Source organism: Colobus angolensis, unplaced genomic scaffold, assembly GCF_000951035.1.
Source record: "Colobus angolensis palliatus isolate OR3802 unplaced genomic scaffold, Cang.pa_1.0 Scaffold10, whole genome shotgun sequence".
NCBI lineage: Eukaryota > Metazoa > Chordata > Mammalia > Primates > Cercopithecidae > Colobus > Colobus angolensis.
The window spans coordinates 14,978,013-14,998,277 of NW_012110919.1; the positions used below are offsets into that span (position 1 = coordinate 14,978,013).

Genomic DNA, 20,265 nt, shown 5'->3' on the forward strand with positions numbered 1-20,265 from the left:
GCTGGAAGGTTTTGACCAGAGCTCTCATCTCCTCTCTCCTACCCTCCTCCATGCTGGGAAAGGACACAGGAATCACACACTGAGGACAAAAGGGTCCAGGAGTTGCAACTTCTCTTGTTCTTTCTCACCTAAGTCCTTCCGGGGAGGCTGTGTTCTCTTTGATACAATGTGCCAGAATGTCAAAGCCTTCGTACCAAATGATTTGGGAACTGGCCATCACCTGGGGGCCTCTCTGTCACTCACAGCAGCGTTTTGCCATTGTGGAGCCCTCTAAATCAGCCTTCTGGAAGCAGTTAATCTTTGCCCATCACTGTGCCCCTGCAGTTCCCAATGCACCGCCAGTACATGTTCAGGAAATGTGCCATGGAGCAGTCAAGAACCGTTTCAAGCCTGACCTGCTAGAATACAGAGATGGTATCAAGTGTCTCACTTATCCCAGAAAACCTGATGTTCCAGGACCTCGGTAAACAAAAAGGCGAAATCAGAGTTCCAATGGGAAGTTTGCCTTTCAGCCCTGCATGGAGGGAAAGGCCGGAGGGGCGGGCTGCTAGCTCCTATCTTAACCACTGGGAGAATTGTTCTCCATAAGGTACAAAATAAATATCAAAAGGCTTATCTGTATCTTTTCCAAAAGCAACACTCAGACCCACATGACGTCGACCCCATCATGCCTGCCCAATCAGGGGCAGTTACAGTTTCTAGCTTTTGCCCTTGGCTACTTGGCCTGGGCCTCCTGCAGGAGAGGGGTTCTGAAGGTGGGGGGCCTTTCTGACCAGGCGGGCAGTTCGTGCTGCAGTGGAGTCCTCCGGGGGTAGAAAGTGTGGCTGACGTCATAGTTCAGGAGGCAGCTCAGAGACGCCATGTAGATGTCAGCGAAGCGTGACAGGCGCCTCAGGAAGTAGGTTGGGTTCTGGTCTGTGCGGAACAGGCTTCCAAACTGGGCGTTGAAGAAACTCTTGGTCATTTCTCTGAAGGGGCAATAAAAAAGCAAAGCAACACAGAATGATTCAAAAAGCCTTGTTTTTAAACTACTGAAATCAAAACCACTTCTTTTTCGGGAAAAAATAAATAAATAAATAGGACTCATTTGACAAAAAAGTTAGCCTAGAGCAGCCCCAAATATTAATTAAGAAAACAGTCTAGAGCCAGGTGTGGTGGCTCACATCTATACTCCCAGCACTTGGCGAAGCCAAGGCAGGTGGATCACTTGAGGCCAGGAGTTCGAGACCAGCCTGGTCAACATGGTGAAACCCCGTCTCTCCTAAAAATATAAAAATCAGCCAGGCGTGGTGGCGCATACCTGTAGTTACAGCTACTCAGGAGGCTGAGGCACAAGAATCGCTTGAACCAGGGAGGCGGAGGGTACAGTAAGCAGAAACTCCAGCCTGGGCAACAGAACGAGACTCCATCTCACAAAAACAAAAACAAACAAACAACAGTCTGGCCTGGGCATGGCAGGTGGATCACTTGTGCCCTGGACCACCAGTATGGGCAACATAGTGAGACCTTGTCTCTACAAAAATGCAAAAAATTTGGCCAGGCACGGTGGCATATGTCTGTAGTTCCAGCTACTCAGGAGGCTGAAGTCGGAGAACTGCTTGAGCCCGGGTGGCTGAGGCTACAGTGAGCTGTGACTGTGCCACTGCACTCCAGCCTGGGTGACAGAATGAGACCCTATCTAAAAATAAAAAAAGAAAAGAAAACAGCCTGCCTATCCATCCATCAAAACGACTCTGGTCCTATTTCCCCCTTAACTGTCTCAAGGCTCCAGATGCTTTTGCACGTTTCTCTAAGGACACACGCCCCATCTCCCAAACTAAACACAGGATGCAACAGCTGCTCCCGATGGTACACAGAGGAATACAGAATGCTCTCAGGAGTCTCCACTTCCCTTACCGAAAGGATCAAGACCCCCTGTTTCACAAGGTTGTTGTGAGAACTGCATAAGGTAAGCAAAATAAAAGCATGTTGTAAACTCTCAAGTGCTCAGATGGAGGAATTAAGGATTGTTTTATGTGATGTAAATCTCCCCCATCCATTACATACTTCAATGCCTCCTGGCCTCCTCAGAAGTGAGACTGTTCACCCCGTCCAAGGCCCATAAGCCCCTGCAGTCATCCTTACGTGCATGTATGTCTATTTCAACATCCCCATCATACATACACAGGATATGCACGCTCTGATGGCTGGGACCCTACAGAGTATTCCATCAAAATGAACAAATACTATTTGACTGCTAATAAGTCATTTACAAACACAGCAAAAAATAGAATCATTTACACAGCTGTGTGATAAAAGCCACTAGTTAGTTGGTAGCAGTTAAAATAAGACTCAGACAGTCAACACCCTGAGAGGGAGGAGGACAAACTAAATGCAATACAGCTTTGGCTTCTGTAGAATCTGAGGAATGGACTCATTGTTCCCTCTCCAAGCCCCGTCCACCCACCCACGCACACCACAACATGAGCCCTCGAGTCAGGCTGCCCACTGCTGGGAGACCAGAATCCCCCAGCAACCACTGCTGCCAAACCTCAGAGGTGGCTGTACCCAGCGGCTGGAGAAGGCCATGCACAAAGTTAGAAAAGTTCATGCAAATGGTATAAAGCATTCTCCTAGGGAGGCATGACTGTCAGTATGGGTTCCCTTAAGACAGACACCCACCAAACTTTTCTCACAGCAGGCAGGCTTTCTTTATCAGTTAACAGACTGCACATTCTTGAAAGAGCTGTGGTTACAAATAAGCACCAGGGTCGTGGGAGCCCTAAGAATTCATTGTGGGTTCGGAACCCAAATCCAGCACTGCCCCAATAGCCACATTGTGCTGCCAGCATTTTTAACAACTGGGCCACCAGCTGCCCAGATGGGAAGGTCAGGAAGGCAGGGAGGAGGAATGAGATGGAAAGGCTCCATTCTCCCAAGGCCTTCGATGGCAAGGGCGGAGGAATGACAGGGGTGATGGCTGGCCTCAAGGAAATGTCACATGTCACCAACAGCAGGTAGCTGATTCTGGATCCTGGGGGAGGCAGACATACCTGGGAGCTAAAAAAGGATGTTTCAACATTATGCCTCAGGCTGGCCCTGGGGAACAGATGTGGGCTGAGCACAGCCAGAACAGGATGGTGGACACGCCACATTCAACACAGGCCGCTCTTACCTCATCTCCTTCCTTTCCTTTTTCCACTCCTGCAAAACCAGCTGTGACTCAGCATCTCTGTGAACCTGTAGGACGCAAGTCAATTATTACGACTCTTTTGGTTTCAAATAAACTCATTACGTAATGAGAATTTTTTAATGTGCAGCTTTTAGAAATTTTATTTCTTTACATCTCAGAGGTTGGCACCTGAATGAAATAATACATTTTTCAGACTTTCCAGTTGAAACCCTGCCTTCTTCAGCAATAAAAAATAGTTTTAAATGTCCAACATTAGAAATGTGGTTTAACAAATTAAGACGAAATATTACGAAGTTATTAAACTATCAGTAAAGACTACATATAAACATAATGCATGTGTATCCACATATGTATAACACACATACATGCTATATCCATTATGCACGATATATCCATTACACACCTATTATATACATGTATACAAACTATGATGTAGAAATACTTAGTACATGCTACCTATTATACTTACTATATACATGTGTACAAACATTATAGTTAAGTGGAGATAGCATACTTACCCACCAATTGCAAGCATGTCAAGGTATGTGCTTACATTTGGAAATTAACATAAAAAATTAATTTGTACACGAGAATTATAAACTTTTAAATTTAATATTATATTACGTGTTTAAGTTAAAAAACAATTATTTTTTGCAAAAGGCGAGAAGGTAAAGCATCTCCATGAGAAGCAGAAGCAGAGCATTTTCTGGTGGGCCAAAATATGGGTGAAAGGCAAAAAAGAAAATGCCAACTGCCCATGATCTAACGAATGGAATCTCTCAAGTCTCTCTCCAAGGTTCTTATGGCTAAACAGAAACACTGAGGCCAGAATCCAAGGTGCACATGATCGCAGGGAACAGGCCAGCTCCCTGCAATTCATGACCACAGGGGTAACCTTAGAACCTGGAGGAAAATACCAAGCGGGCAAACCATCTGCTTTTGACATGGGAGCCAAGAACCTTCCGTTTATCACATCTGCTCAGTTCAACAGCTTGACTCTGAACCCCGAGGCTGCTGAAGGGACATGTAAAGGAGAAAGACCCCAGGAATCGGAGGCCAGGGATGTGTGCCCAGAGGGGGACCCTGGGCTCTGCGCCTTCACTCAGCCACGCTTCGGGCCTTACCTCCCCTGAAGTACCCAGCTGCTGGCTGGGGTGCCCTGCTGGCTGCCCTGCCATGAACCTTTCCCACCATTTATCATCTCACTCACAGGAAAAACCCTCTCGCTTCCATTCTTCCCATCAGCCATTAAACAAAAACAAGATTTCTCCCATTTAAAAACAAAAGATTTCTCCCTGTGCCCACCCCCTTCTCCAGTTCTGTCCCCCTACAAGGCCGAACTCCTTAAAACAAGAGCCTTTGGTTCTGAAATCCACTTTAAAATATTTCAAAGACGGTGTGTGTTCATTAGTTATCATTAATCTTTCAAGTGAAACCATGTACTCCAGAGTGGGTAGTCCACACTGGAAAAGACTAACCGAAGCCCCACAGAGAACCGATCCCACAGGCACTTCAGCCATCTCCATCTCCAGTGGTTGTTCATGGGCGTAATCAGCTCTTCAGGGGCAAAGCAGATTGGCCACACATCTCTGCCCTTGTTTGAGAAAGATATTACAATCTATCCAGTGCAACAGCCTACATCAGTCCAGCCACCGGCCCATTTTTCTATCAGCCTGTGAGCTTACAAATGGGTTTTTCTTTTTCAATGCTTGGGGGGGAAAAAAACTCAAAAGAAGAATAATTTCATGGCAGGCCGGGCGTGGTAGTTCAAGCCTGTAATCCCAGCATTTTGGGAGCCTGAGGCAGGTGGATCACTTGAAGCCAGGAGTTCGAGACCAGCCTGGCCAATATGGTGAAACCCAGTCTCTTCAAAAATACAAAAATTAGCTGGGTGTGGTGGTGCACACCTGTAATCCTAGCTACTCAGGAGGCAGGCATGAGAATCACTTGAGCCTGGGAGGCAGAGGCTTCAGTGAGCCGAGATCGTGCCACTGCACTCCGGCCTGGGCAACAGAGTGAGACTGCCTCAAAAAGAAAAAAAAAAAAAAAAAAATTCCTAACATGAAAAAATTACATGAAAGTAAAATTTCAGTGCCCACCAATAAAGTTTGTTGGGACACAGCTACAACCATTCATTCACATATTGTCCACAGCTGCTTTTGTGCTACAAGTGCAGAGGTGGGTAGTTGCAACAGAGCCTACAGCCTGCACAGCCTAAAATATTTACCATGTGGCCCTTTGCAGAAGCTTGCTGACCTATGGTCTAAATGTGGCCTCTGACTGGTTGGTTACCTGAGCCTGCACAGCCTAAAATATTTACCATGTGGCCGTCTGACAAACCTTGCCGACCCGTGGTCTAAATGTGGCTTCCGACTGGTTGGTTACCTGAGAAGCGTCTACCAATGCCAGCACCACCACCATGAACCACAGCCATTTTGGAAGGGACTTCAAGGCTAGCTAATGAAATTACAATCAATACTTATATACTTCTATTTCATTCATTAGACTCGGCTCCAGATGACACTCTGTAAGGTCAGGAGTTCGAGACCAGCCTGGCCAACATGGGGAAACCCCATCTCTACTAAAAATACAAAATTAGCTAGGCGTGGTGGCACAAGCCTGTAGTCCCAGCTACTTGGGAGGCTGAGAGAGGAGAATTGCTTGAACCTGGGAGATGAAGGCTGCAGTGAGCCAAGATCACGCCACTCCACTCCAGCCTGGGCGACAGAGCAAGACTCCATTTCAAAAAATCAAAAAACAAAAAACAAATGACACTCTGCTGGCTCTGAAAAAATCAAACCCGATCTCAGAGGACCAATTTTTCTCCTCGGAAAACTGTCCAAATAATGTGCTACGTGCTCTGAAAATAATCCCCAAGGGGGAGTTCTAGAAACATCTGCCACAGGCTCAGTGGAATAACTTGTAACTTTCTAGGGGAACACTGAGCAAGAGGGTGACAGTGAGACAGGACATTGATGTGGATTTTTTTTAGTTAGCAGCTACACACTTCTATATCCCAGTGAATCCAACTTGACAGAACTCTGTACAAAGTGCCAGAACCCAAGGCGATATAGGTGCATGGAGGTTAAGGGTCTAGAGTCGTGCTGCCTGTGTGTCGACATCAGCATCACCGTCACTAGAGCAAGTTATATCTCCTCTGTGCCTCAGGGTCTGCATCAGAAAAATGGGAGTGATGTTTCAGTCCTACTTCAAAGAGTTGCTGTGAAAATGAAATGAACTTAAAGGTTTCGGTGTCCAGAACACAGTAAGTTCTTACGACATTTTTACACAGCCTGATTCTGCCAACCGAGAACTGTGGTTCCAGAAAAGTGACCTATCTCGCAGTCTCAAGTTTTCTCTCCTGCAAAATGGGGGTGGCTATGTAAATCGTAATTTCCTTTTCTTCCTTCCCTCACCCCACACCTCGTATAATTTTACAAACCACAGAAATATTTTCAGCACTTCCATTCTCTAAAACACACATTCCTTAATAGTCAACTTTTTTTTTTACACAGGTCAGAAAAAGGAAAACAAAATAAAACCAACAAAAAAACCTGTTTCCAAAGCAAAAATGTACTGACACCATCTACGTGCAGTTGTGTTTGTACATGTGACTAGCTGCCAGGGTCACAGAGACTTCACTGAGGGTGAGTCAAGCCTTGCCTATACCTGAATCCTCTAAACAAGAAGGCACATTAAAGCAGTGCCCTGAAGCATGGACTTTGGGACCTGGTTCAAGCTTTGCCCTGCCATTTTATGATCTCACACATAAATGATACCTACCTCTCAAAAACTGTTTCCTTATTCTAAACTGGAACAGCTATGACTATTAAATGAGCAATGTGTATAGAGCCAGCACTCAGCACAGTGTCTGGCACGTAAAAAGTAACTATTAGTAGTGTATGACATGCACAGACTCTCAACTACATTAACTCAGAATTGACGCCACATATTTTTAGTAAATCATCTCACAGACAAGCATAGCAAGCGAAACAGAATAAATCCTCATCAGAGAAGAGCCAAGAACTAATGGGGCCCAATGCATCCTGGAAACAAGGCCCAGGGGGACGTGCAGGGCCCCATGCTCTGGAATGCACGCACCTGCAGCCAGAATCTGGCCTGCCACTCACAGCCTTGCCTGATCTCACTGCTCAGCCACCCCCACACAGAGTGCCAGCTGGGGCAGGCAAGGCAATTCCCTGCCCATTTCCAAAGCCAGAGGGCAGGCATGGGCAATAGGCCGTGGCCACAGATTGCAGGTGTGTTAGCCAAGACAGCAAGCATCTGTGCCCATATCCTAAAAATGTCAGCACCCATGCTGAGATGGCTGTAGCCCAGGCAAGCTGGAGCCAGGGAGAAAACAAGGTGCCTCATGGAACTGGAAAGGAAAGGGGCACATGGAGAAATAAGGGGATATAGCTACAAAAGAGAGGCAGCTTCCATGGGCCAGGAAATGACTGATAAAACTGCCATTCCTCACTTACCAGCCAAAACTGGCTGCCTAACTTAACTCAAGGAAGTAACTGCCAGAGAACTCCAGTAAGCCAGCAAACTGCAGGTATTATCCTCAGAATCAACTGAGGCTGGACCCAGGGATCTTGACTCTTGCTTTGAGACTCTCTCCCATAAGCCATGGTGCCTAGACTGAAGTGTTCGCTCCATAGGCCCCTTTATTTCACAGATGGGGAAACTGAGGCCCAGAATGGAGAAGTCCCACTGTAGCAGACGCAGACAGAACCAGCACAGACTTAAGCACTGGCAAGGTCTCCTGAATCCCAGTACCCCACAGGAGAGCTCCTAGCAGGCTTCAGTGTGGAAGTGAGGATACTGGATCTTCACTGACAGAGGAATGTGAGCAAACACCTACATTTACACAGGCCCCACAAACACTGTCTAAGCAAAAGAACCCCAGTTGTTATCCTACAGTCTACTGAAAACAATTTAAGCCTCGTATTTTATAACAATTAAGCAGAAAATACTGAAGTAACTTTCTAACCTCAGGCTTCAAGAAAAAGTGAGAGAGAAAAAAAATATATCCAAACCTGCATCTGTTCCAATAACCCAGTCAAGGTCTGCAGCCAGGTCATGGTTTGAATGTATTGCTCCGTGTTCATGATTTTCAGTTCAGATCTCAACTCTGGAATAATTGCACCAGTCCTCCAGCCATGCTTTAGGGTCAAATCCTGATCACAAAGATCACGAAAAGTCAACATCAGTCTCAACAGAATCTACACTATGTCATTATTTTCCCAGACATGAGAGGCATTCATTTAATTACTTTTTGATGGTAATGGTTATTCACCAAGCTGAATTCAATGAATTACATTTAATTAAAACCAATTTGGCCCCAGCCTTCGATCATTTCATTCCAAGAAACTTTCAGATCTGGAAATAATTGCTGTGAGTCACAACCCCTGTAGAAACGCTAGGTCTGGAATCATTAACCATGGTCTGTAAAAAAAACAATGAGGTCAGGGGCAGAAAAGGGCTTGACCTAAATGCTACCAAAGGTCTTCAATTCAATTCATCCACAGACCTCTGTGTGCCAGGCCCTCTGGGTTATGGAGAACCATGGAATCTCAAACTTGGAATGATCACATACAACATAAGCATGCATGACCACATTTTCCATTCCAAATGTTGTCACCCCATATTTGACAAAAGGCCAGAATATTTAGTATCAGCTATGTCCTGGAAAATCTAAGACATATAGTCATCATACTAAATAGTCATTTTCTCATTTGGCAAATATTTATCAAGCACTACTATTTGCCAGGCCCTAAATACTGAGGATAAAACAACGTACAAAAAACAGAAATCCCAGCTCTTGTGGAAAATACAGACAATAAATACGTAAAATACACAATGGCAGGTGGGGATAAGTACAAGGGACAAAAATCAAGCAGAATAACAGGAAAAGGAGAGGAAAAAAGGAGGTTTCCATTTTGTACAGGGTAGTTAGGAAGACCAGGCTAATACAACAATAAGGTGGGGGAAAGTATGAAAATATGTGGGAACAGAAAGATTCTGGCTGAAGAACAGTAAGTGCAAAGGCCCCGGGGCAGGAACATGCTGGAGGGTGGCATGTTAAGAAGCAACAAGTCAGGGAACCTAGATGAGACAAAAGAGGCGGCAGAGGCAGAGGTGGGCTGGAGAAGGGGAAATCCAGTGGGCAACTATAGGAACTCAGGTTTTTACTCTGAGGGAGAAAGAAGGCTTTCAGGTTTTAAAGCTTTAAGTCTGATTTACAGTTTTAAAGGTTCAGTCTGGCTACTCACCTAAAGCCAGAATCCTAAGTCCTGTGTAAGAGTCTAAGAGGGCTTAGCATGCCCGCTCACCTTTACTGGTTCAATTTTTTTTGTTGTTGTTTTTTGAGACAGGGTCTCACTCTGTCCCCTAAGCTAGAGTGCAATGGCATGATCTCAGCTCACTGCAGTTTCCACCTCCCAGGTTCAAGCAATTCTCCTGCCTCAGCCTCCCCAGTAGCTAGGATTACAGGCGTGTGCAACCACGCCCAGATTATTTTTGTATTTTCAGTAGAGACAGGGTTTCACAATGTTGCCCAGGCTGGTCTCAAACTCATGAGTTCAAGTAATCCACCCATCTCAGCCTCCCAAGGTGCTAGGACTACAGGTGTTAGCCACCATGCCCAGTCCACTGGTTCAGTTTCTTAAAGCCTTTGAATATTTCTCTTTCTCCTAATAATACATGAAAACCTACAGCACATTCTTTTAAATATTCCCAATGGTGGCAAACTTTCAAAGGTGGATTTTATTTATGTTTTTTGATGCACTGATAAAAGGAAAAAGAACAATGGCATTCTTTTATTATTATTTAAATGGAAAGATTATTTTGATAAACTCTTTGAGTGAACTGCTTATTGCCATCATTTCCAAAAAATATTTATCTTTTTCACAACTCTGTTCTGTAAAAAAAAAAAAAAAAAAAAGAGACATTAAAAAGATGCAGCCTACCTCTAGGTTTTACAAAAGCATAAAGATGACCTTAAATATAAGATACATTCTTAAATAAAAGATACATTCTTTAGTAAGTGAGGTTAACACATCTGTACCCCAACAAAGGAAAAAAGGGTCCCTCACCGCCAGGTCACTGTATATATGGTCACCAAAATACAACACTCTGGATCCTCTCCATCCAGTAAGCTTCAAAAATTCATATAAATTACCCTGCAATCAAAGAAAACTATAGTTATTACATTACAGCTAGAGAGCTAACCCACAGTACAAAATATTTAAAACTTTTAAAAATTGTTTTTATAACTTAAACATCAAAATATAAAGATAAAAGCACCTTCATGGGAAATCTGTCCTCTATGTCAAATGCACTGTTCAAGAAGGATTTATATTATACACACCTCTTTGTAACTATCTTTCTACACTTAACATGCTGGGGCCATCTTTCCATGTCAAATAATCTACCATGTAATGATAGCAGTTGGGAAGTACCATGATTCCTTTCACCAATTCCCTGATGTTGGACAGTTTACATTATCTATTTTGTAAGCAACTTCATGATAAACATTCTCATAGGCAAGTTGTATTAGCTATATCTTAATAATTTTCTTAGGCTAACTTCCTAGCAGGAGAATGGCTTTATCAAAGCTAATTTTTCAAGGCCTAGAAAATATACTTATTGCCAAATCCATCAGATTATTATATACCCACCAAGAATGCATTAATTTTTTTAAAAAATGAACTTTAGTAACATAATAATGGTCACCAATGCAATTCATTCAAACATTTGAAAGCCTCATATGACACCAAAGTATATTAAAACTGTGCACAGGCTAGGTGTGATGGCTCATGCCTATAATCCCAGCACTTTGGGAGGCCAAGGTGGGAGGACTGCTTGAGCCCAGGAGTTCAAGACCAGCTTGGGCAAAATGGCAAGACCCTGTCTCTACAAAAAATAAAAATTAAAAATTAGCTGGGTGTGGTGGTGCATGCCTGTGATCCCAGCTACTTGGGAGGCTGAGATGGGAGGATCACTTGAGCTCAGGAAGTTGAGGCTATAGTGAACTGTGTTCATGCCACTGCACTCCAGCCTGGGTAACAGGGCGAGAGCTTGTCTCAATAAAATTTTTTTTAAAAACCCACAAAATTGTGTACAAAACATGTATTGTCAGAAAATAATTAGTAATTTGAGTGAATAATATGCCATGAGAAAGTGTTCCTCAAAGAGAAATTTCCAAGGTTTACTACTAGCATCTTAAATGTTACACACTATGAAAGTCATGCCTTAAATTTTGTTTTAAAAAAACCATTCAATTTTGAGTTAGTTTAGATACTAGCATACTGAAAATATATTGACTTAAACCTAAGTTTACCACCAAGTTATAATCAGTCAGTTCACAGGAATCACTCAGAACTGTGCCAGGCACACAGAAAGCCACAGTGAACAGCAGCTATTAGCATTATTACCGACCACGAAGCAAAGCAACAAAAAGGAGAAGCTGGTCATGACATACCTGCTTGTAAATCTGGCCTTTCTGTAACTTATGGATTTTATCCCAGAGTAAGACACCTTTCTCATTCATCTTTCGGAAAGGCCTAACAACAGAAACAGGAAATATTATGACATGGAGTAGTACAGGCTGTCCACTCTATGAAATACCAGAGTTATTCACTATCACAGGAAGTAGCTCCCTGCAAAAACCTAAAAACAAAACTCCACCATCACATTCCCTGGCCTAATTCAATACATCCCAAACTGTGTGAAGCCCAGCATCCAAAGGTGTTTCATGAAAATAAGAATTCCTGGGGGCCAGGCGCAATAGCTCACTCTCGTGAGCCCAGCACTTTGGGAAACCAAGGCAGGTGGATCACCTGAGGTCAGGAGTTCGAGATCAGCCTGGCCAACATGATGAAACCCCATCTCTACTAAAAATACAAAAATTAGCTGAGCGTGGTGGCAGGCACCTGTAATCCCAGCTACTCAACAGGCCGAGGCAGGAGAATCGCTTGAACCCAGGAGGCAGAGGTTGCAGTGAGTGGAGATTGCGCCACTGTACTTCAGCCTAGGCAACAAGAGAGAAACTCCATCTCAAAAACAAACAAAAAAAAGAATTCCAGGGTCATATAAATTTGGAAAACACCACGCACTAAATATGTCCCTCTTAAAAAGTTATTGATGGCTCTGAAAAGCCCTGCTGTAATCAACTTTCTTTCACCCAGATTTCCCAGATTTATCTGACCATGCAGAAAACCTGTTTATAAAGAAAAGTTTACGGAAACACTGCCTTAGTGCATTTATCTGGCTTTATACCTGAAATTAAGCCACTCTAGATAACAAATCAGAAGACCGGAAGCACTAGTTTATGATGGAAATTGGGAAGTAAGGATAATGCCTCATTCCTCACCCTGACACAGCGCTAGCCCAAAGGACCCAGGGTTTGTTTGCCTTAAGGTAAAAGTAAGTGTTACCCTAAAAAAATTAATTTTTTTACCTAATTGTAATACAGAAAAATACAACAAAGTAAAGGTACACGACCCAGAATTCTAGACCCACCTTGTATACTAAACATTTTCAGTTCATCTTTCAGTCTTTTCATGAAATTTATCTTTCTTTCATGACTATAAAATGAGATCACTTTGTGTACACTAACTTACATCCTTTTTTCTCTAATATTTTGAGCAATTTTCCAAGTGATTACATATTCTTAAATACATCATGTTTTACAGTAATACATTGTCTTTTTTTTTTTCCAAATACGTTTTTGTGTTTCTGGTGTTTTTTTGGAGAGAGGGTCTCACTCTGTTTCGCAAGATGAAGTGTGGTGGCACAATCGCAGCTCACTACAGTCTCGACCTCCTGGGCTCAGGTGACACTCCCACCTCAGTCTCTCAAATAGTTGGGACTGCAAGCATGCACTGCCATACCTGGTTTACTTTTTTATTTTATTTTTTTGAGAGAGTCTCACCCTGTCACCCAGGCTGGAGTGCAGTGGTGCAATCTTGACTCACTGCGATCTCCACCTCCTGGACTCAAACGATTCTCCTGCCTCAGTCTACTGAGTAGCTGGGATTACAGGTGCATGTCACCATAACTGGCTAATTTTTTGTATTTTTAGTAGAGATGGGATTTCACCATGTCGAACTCCTGACCTCAGGTGATCCGCCCACCTCAGTCTCCCAATGTGCTGGGATTACAGGTGTGACCACCTCATTTTTTAATTATTTATAGAGACAAAGTCTCCCTATGTAGCCCAGGGTGGTCTCAAACTCCTGGCTGGGCTCAAGCAATCCCCTGGCTTCAGCCTCCCAACGTGCTGGGATTGTAGGTGTGAGCCACGGTACCCGGCCCAAGTACATCTTTTTTTTTTTTTTTTTTTGAGAGGGAGTCTCGCTCTGTCGCCCAGGCTGGAGTGCAATGGTGCCCTCTCGGCTCACTGCAAGCTCCGCCTCTGGGTTCACGCCATTCTCCTGCCTCAGCCTCCCAAGTAGCTGGGACAACAGGTGCCTGCCACCACGCCGAATTTTTTGTATTTTTAGTAGAGAACGGGTTTCACCATGTTAGCCAGGATGGTCTTGATCCCCCAACCTCGTGATCCTCCCGCCTCGGCCTCCCAAAGTGTTGGGATCACAGGCATAAGCCACTGCACCCAGCCAAGTACATCATCTTTAATGACTGCATAATCCCCTCATATGGCTATTCCAAATTTAACTAGGCATCCCCTACTGTAGGGCTGTCAGGTTATTTCTGACTTCTCATTACTATAAATAGCACAAGGATGAATACAGACGGAGGATTATTCAGCTCTTACCCTAGGCTTCGAGAACAAAGACAAAATAGATATTGGAGGAGGGGGCTGAGACACCCTGCCTGCTCCATCCAGGGAAAAGAGTTCAGGACCCTGCCTCCTTACTTTTTACAAGCACGGCAAAGCAGAGGAGCTCTCTGGTGAAGAGAGAGACAGGGCCCTTCTGACCACACCCCAGAATCTACTAAGAAAATGGTGAGGGCATCATATCAGTGACTATAGGGCCCCGACCTCCCCCGCTTCTTCCTCTAGGAGAGGAGTGCCTTTGAGCACTCTGACCCAGCTAGGTGCGTTTTCCTCTGCGTGCTTCAACACTTCCAGACACCGATAAAGGTTTTTATGTTGCTCCCCAAGACACTGGAAGAAACTAGCCCTGGCCTGGAGCCAAGTTCCTTAAACCCTCAATAAACTCCACATCCTGACCCGCTCCTGGTGGAACATCCCTTTCTCTCCTGTCTGCCACAGCAGGGGTCTCCAAACCCTGGGCCATGGACCACAGACCAAAACCGGCCCATGGGTTAGGAGCCAGGCCGCACAGCAGGAGGCCAGCATCCGGTGGGCGAGAGAGCATGACCGCCTGAGCTCCACCTCCTGGCTAATCAGCTGCGCCATTAGATTCTCATAGGAGCGGAACCCTATCGTGAGCTGCACAAGCAAGGGATCTAAGTCGTGCGCTCCTTACGAGAATCTAATGCCTGACGATCTCCGGTGGAACAGTTTCATCCTGAAACCATCACCCTACCCCCACAAACCTGGTGGAAAAATTGTCTTCCACAAAACCAGTCCCTGGTGCCAAAAAGGTTGGGGACCCTGTGCCAGAGGATGCACTGCAGCCCACTCTGTAAGTCGGTTCCTCCATTAAGCACTTTAGACTGATCATCCTAGCGTTTAGTGCTTCTTTCTTTGGAATCCCAACCAGCCCCACCATGGGACGGTTTGCGGCTCTCCCATGTAGGAACTCCCTTGCCACTGTCTTTGGGATGACTCCAGCCGCCAGTAAGTGGGACAAAATACTAACAAAGCAGCAAGCCACAGTTTATAGCTGTTTTTCATCACACTCTAGTTTTTCCTTCATTTTCTTGAATCCCACCCAGCATTTTTCAGTCCCTGCACATAGTTCTTGGTTTGCCACTTCTTCCTGGAGTCACTGTGACACTTGGAAAACTGGGACAAGAGGAATTTAAAGCATTAACTGCAGGGCACCACACACTGATGCTTCAAATCACCTAACAGAGAGGAAAAGACTACCTGCTTACCAGCTACAGAATAAAGATGGGGGTAAAAGTGTTTCAAAAATTGCCCATTATTATATAAATACGAGTTATTTTTTTAGAACCCTAGTGCAGTGATTCTCAACACCATGGACATTTGCGGAGAACAGCTCTTAGTGAACAGGCCTGTCCCACACGTTAAAAGATATTTTAGCGTTCCCTGGTCCCTACCCACTAAATACTAACAGCACACTCTCTCCCTGTCACAACCTAAAACTTACCTGCTTCCCTATTCCCAGGGCTACAGTGGTAGGATGATATTAAGACGTAATAGAGATTTACTCCGCGTGATGCAAAACCTGTGTTGCACAGAAGCTCTGCAAAATCCAACTGCAATTTTAAACGCACTAATGAGAGCTCTATTTAAAGAGCTACCCAACAGGCAGTTTTGTTGATGCTGTTGTTTTCTTATGCTTCACAATGTGTCTCCATCTGAAGACCTAATTTACTATGTGATAATAAGTTTCACTTTTTCATCACTGCCAATCATTTTCTTCAAGCCTACCTCATGGTCTGAAGCAGCCCAAGTTGTACTGAGAACCACTTCGATGCATGCAAACTGTCTGTTATGTGCTCATGTCACCCTTGTTGTGATTACTTGCTAGAAGGGTTGAAATTCAAAAGCTATAATCTCACATGCTTATGATTTTGCAACTGGATTTTACCAAGGCACACCATCTGTATATTCACAGCAGCAAAGGAATAAAATCTAGTCCCCTAGAAAAATAAAACACTCACCTCCGCTTATCATTAAAGAAGTTTGGCTTCTCCGCCTGAACAATGACCACATCAAACAGGTCCCTCCAGTCTTTCCCAACGATATAACTCATCCCTTTGTCCCTAGGGCAACAAACCAGCCAGGTTAGTCTAACATTGAAGGGATTAACTATGTTTGTAACTTTTTCTTTCCAATTTCCAACTGCTAAAACAAATGGGATACAAGGAGTGTGCCAGAAGCTAGCAATGAAACACAGAGCGACTTACACAAAGCTACTGGGGCTATTGGTGATGAGAAACATCTTCTTGCCATGATCAGCCAGTTTGGCCAACACTGCACGGGTCTGCTCAGCATAGCAGATGTACTTTTCTAAGAGCAAGAGAAAAATTCACACACAGATTCAGCATGACATTGGTCAATCTGCAAGTACTTTCTAAATGGGGGTATGGGTCCAGCACTGTCCTAGGCACAGAAGGAATAAAGGCCTTAAGGAAGAAGCTTTGCCCAGTGGAACATGGGTGCATCTGGTGCATCAGTCACAAAGACCCTGCCTCTTCGGTCTAAGTGGAAACAACTAAGTGGCTATAGCTGCCAGTGCCTCTCTTTTTAAGTCAGAATTATATCAAGTTCCAGGGCAAAGAGGAGACGGCTAACATGCCAGGATGCCAGGTCCTTACAGAGCACTCATGCAGTCCCTGCTTAGCACCTGGAATGCAAAGTAAAATGCCGGCATGGTTGCACAAGAAACGGAAGGCTGAAACTCTCTTTGCGATACTGCTGAGCACATACCAATGTCCGCTTCAATCGCTCTATACATTATTCCTTTGATGTGGACGTCTCGAATTGCATCCTGCCAAAAGATACATTTTTAATCAGCGAAAACACAACTGAGATAGCCTGAGTAACAGTGCGAGTGAAATGGCAGTCAATGATAACTTCTATCCCTAGAAAGTCCGACAATCCAGGCACTACACAAAATCTAAACTCTGGTCCATTTTCTCTATTTTTTTTTTTTTTTTTTTTTTTTTTGAGACGGAGTCTTGTTATATCACCCAGGCTGAAGTGCAGTGGTACTGTCTCAGCTCAGTGCAGCCTCTGCCTCCTGGGTTCAAGTGATTCTCCTGCCTCAGCCTCCAGAGTAGTTGGGATTACAGGTGCCCGGCAGCACACCAGGCTAATTTTTGTGTTTTTAATAGAGATGGGGTTTCACCATTTTGGCCAGGCTGGTCTTGAACTCCTGGCCTCAAGTAATCCACCTGCCTTAGCCGCCCAAAGTGCTGGGATTGCAGGTGTGAGCCACCACACCCGACCAATTCTGGTCCATTTTCATAGGCAGCCCCTTGTGAAAGCAAAAGTTTCCATGGTGATGGTGGCAATTTCCAGTGCAATTTCAAAAGAGTGTTTGGAAGAGGTAATTTCTGTGAATAATTCCGAATAAAGTCCCACACGACACATGGTAATTTATATGCAGTATTGTGAACAAATGATCCCAGGCCATCTGGACAAAGGGAGTTATTGCTCTTTTATCTTTGTGCCCTTTCCGTCCCTAAACCGCAATGGCAAATTCTATAACACGGAATGAGAGGCAGAGACAAACAGCGAACAGGTTTCTCCTTCTCTCTTTGGTGCCACCAGTAGGGCAACGAACTGGCAGTGAGACTGTAGCTCAGGCAGAGATGTGGTCCAGGGAGAGGAAGAGGAGGTGGTTAAACCCTCTGTGGGTTCAGGAGTGTGGCAGCATGAGAGCTGGCAGGTGTCAAAAAAGGGTCCCACTGGCAGGTGACACTGCACAGGGCTTCTATGTGGTGACATTCCTAGAGGCCTATGGACACTTTCTAGAGCCAGTAGCAGGAGACAGGGTTGCAGGCAAAATTGTGTCTAAGCCTTAGACTGTTGCTGGGAGATTTCTGTTAAGAGGGAGCACTTCTGGACTGCAATCTCAACCTCAATTACCTTTCAGCACAAGCCTGATTCAATTTCACACCAGCAGCAGAAGGCAGTAGTTAAATGCAAGTCGGACTGCCTGGCTTAAAATCAAGGCTCTGCTATTTACCAGCTGTGTGACCTTGGGCAAGCAAGTCAACCTCACTGTGCCTCGATGTCCTTATTTGTAAAATGGTAAGAATAGTGCCTACCTTGGCATTATTATGAAGATTTAGTAAGTTAACATGCCTAAAGCACTCATAAGAACAGTGCCTGGGACCTAGTAAACTCTACACAAGTATTTGTTCTTGGTGGTAGTAACACTTGCAGTAAAAACTGAGCTTTCAAATCAACATCTCGCCTTACGAATGCACAGGGCTGCTACAAGTGATTCTTAGATTTTTAAAGACAAACTGTATACACAAAAAAGAGAACAGAAACTAAATACCTATATTCAATTTGGATAATACCACACTGATATTGAGAAACTATAATTTATCCTCTATCTTCCTAAAACCCAGGATTCATGCTGCCTAAACTTAAATTTACTTATAAATACATAGCAAAAAATATTTTAGTGTGTAAATATGTGTCTTTAAAAAATATAAATATTTTAAATACATATATTGATAAATATATGTTGTAACTATGTAAATACATATAAAATAATATAAACATGTTTTAGTACTAAAATGTTCATACAGCTTAAAGAACATATATAAATATATAAACGTGAATATAAAATACATAAATAAATTTATAAATACAAATGATTTGTACAGTAAGTCCTTAACATCTTCAATAGGTTCTTAGAAACTGTAACTCTATGTGAAACAACATAAAGCAAAATCAATTTTTTTCCTTGTCAACATTAACATGACACTGAAGAAAGTGGCATTATTCAAGGATCTGTTGTACATGGTTTCACTTGAAGTCATGGTTGCCAAGAACCTATGGGCAACAGTAAGTATTCACATATGTTCACATAAACATCTACATTTGTCGACATCCCCCGTCCCCTAACTGGACTCTTGCATGGCTTTTGCAGGACTTTAGAAAGGCATCCCCTCTGGGCAACTACAGTGGCACAAGTCCCCCAGCCGGGAGCTTGAATGTAACCTGTGTGATGAAGAGGCACCCTGGCCGGGCGTAGTGGCTCACGCCTGTAATCCCAGTACTTTGGGAGGCTGCGGTGGGCCAATCACTTGAGGTTAGGAGTTGCAGACTAGCCTGGCCAACATGGTGAAACCTAGTCTCTACTAAAAATACAAAAATTAGCCGGGCATGGTGGCAGGCGCCTGTAATCCCAGCTACTTGGGAGGCTGAGGCAGGAGAATCACTTGAACCTGGGAGGTAGAGGCTGCAGTGAGCCATGGTCGCACCACTGTACTCCAGCCTGAGTGACAGAGCAAGACTCTGTTCAAAAAAAAAAAAAAAAAAAAAAAGAGGAGGCACCGCCTTGCTTGGGCAGACTCAGGAGTGAGTGGGTACAGGCCGGACTTCCACCCTCATCATTCCTTTGGCCAAGTGCACCGGCCCTGGCCTTGGCCTTCTGGTCAGAAAGGATCAAAAATCAAGATAACAGTGTCAGCACCATCTTGTTTTAACAAACATTTTGACTGATTTCCAATTCTCCTGATGTAACATCATCTTTCCTATAATGTTCAAGGTTAAACCGCATATAAGAGTTCCCAGCTAAGAGACTATTTAAAACACCTAACCTAGAAAGGAGGTTCAAGGCTCTGTGACTCCCACTGCAAAGCTGAAACAGACTCAGCACCGTGATCTCTCACTGCGGATACAACCTTGACATCTTTGTAGAGATGCACAGGCTCATAGTCGATGTTGTTCTTGAGGAAGTATTCATTCACACAGGACAGGAGGGTCATCTCAGGCAGGGAGAAGATGTCCATGAACTGCTTCATCGTGTTTCCATGAGAGCTCTGTAGACAGGGAGGAAGGAGTGCTTTAGAAACAGGGGCCCATGCCAGGAGCAGAGCTATGAAGCACCAGGAACAGCAGGAAGACTTCTCAGTGGCTAAATGAGATTCCCATCATCAACACAAAAAAGGAAAGTTCTAATAATAAAATAATAAAATGAGCCAGGCGTGGTGGCTCAGGCCTGTAATCCCAGCACTTTGGGAGGCCAAGGCAGGTGGATCACCTGAGGTCAGGAGTTCTAGATCAGCCTGGACAACATCGTGAAACCCCATCTCTACTAAAAAATACAAAAATTAGCCAGGCATGGTGGTGCGTGCCTGTAATCCCAGCTACTCAGGACGCTGAGGCAGGAGAATCGCTTGAACCCAAGAGGTGGAGGTTGCAGTGCAGAGATGGCACCACTGCACTCCAGTCTGGGCAACAAGAGCAAAACCCTGCCTTTAAAAAAAAAAAAAAAAAA

The 20,265-nt window shown here is 44.2% G+C and overlaps 1 protein-coding gene across 1 annotated transcript in view; it reads right to left on the minus strand.

Moving 5' to 3' along the window:
• NT5DC3 (5'-nucleotidase domain containing 3) overlaps nucleotides 1-20,265 on the minus strand; it is a 66,086-nt gene continuing 45,821 nt past the window's right edge. The window contains exons 6-14 of the mRNA XM_011935112.1: nucleotides 19,670-19,807; nucleotides 16,731-16,791; nucleotides 16,208-16,310; nucleotides 15,962-16,063; nucleotides 11,661-11,742; nucleotides 10,273-10,359; nucleotides 8,215-8,355; nucleotides 3,155-3,219; nucleotides 1-968 (exon numbers count right to left, since the gene is read on the minus strand). Of these exons, the coding sequence (XP_011790502.1) occupies nucleotides 716-968; nucleotides 3,155-3,219; nucleotides 8,215-8,355; nucleotides 10,273-10,359; nucleotides 11,661-11,742; nucleotides 15,962-16,063; nucleotides 16,208-16,310; nucleotides 16,731-16,791; nucleotides 19,670-19,807 (1,032 nt within the window). The 3' untranslated portion in view covers nucleotides 1-715. The remainder of the gene's footprint in view (nucleotides 969-3,154; nucleotides 3,220-8,214; nucleotides 8,356-10,272; nucleotides 10,360-11,660; nucleotides 11,743-15,961; nucleotides 16,064-16,207; nucleotides 16,311-16,730; nucleotides 16,792-19,669; nucleotides 19,808-20,265) is intronic.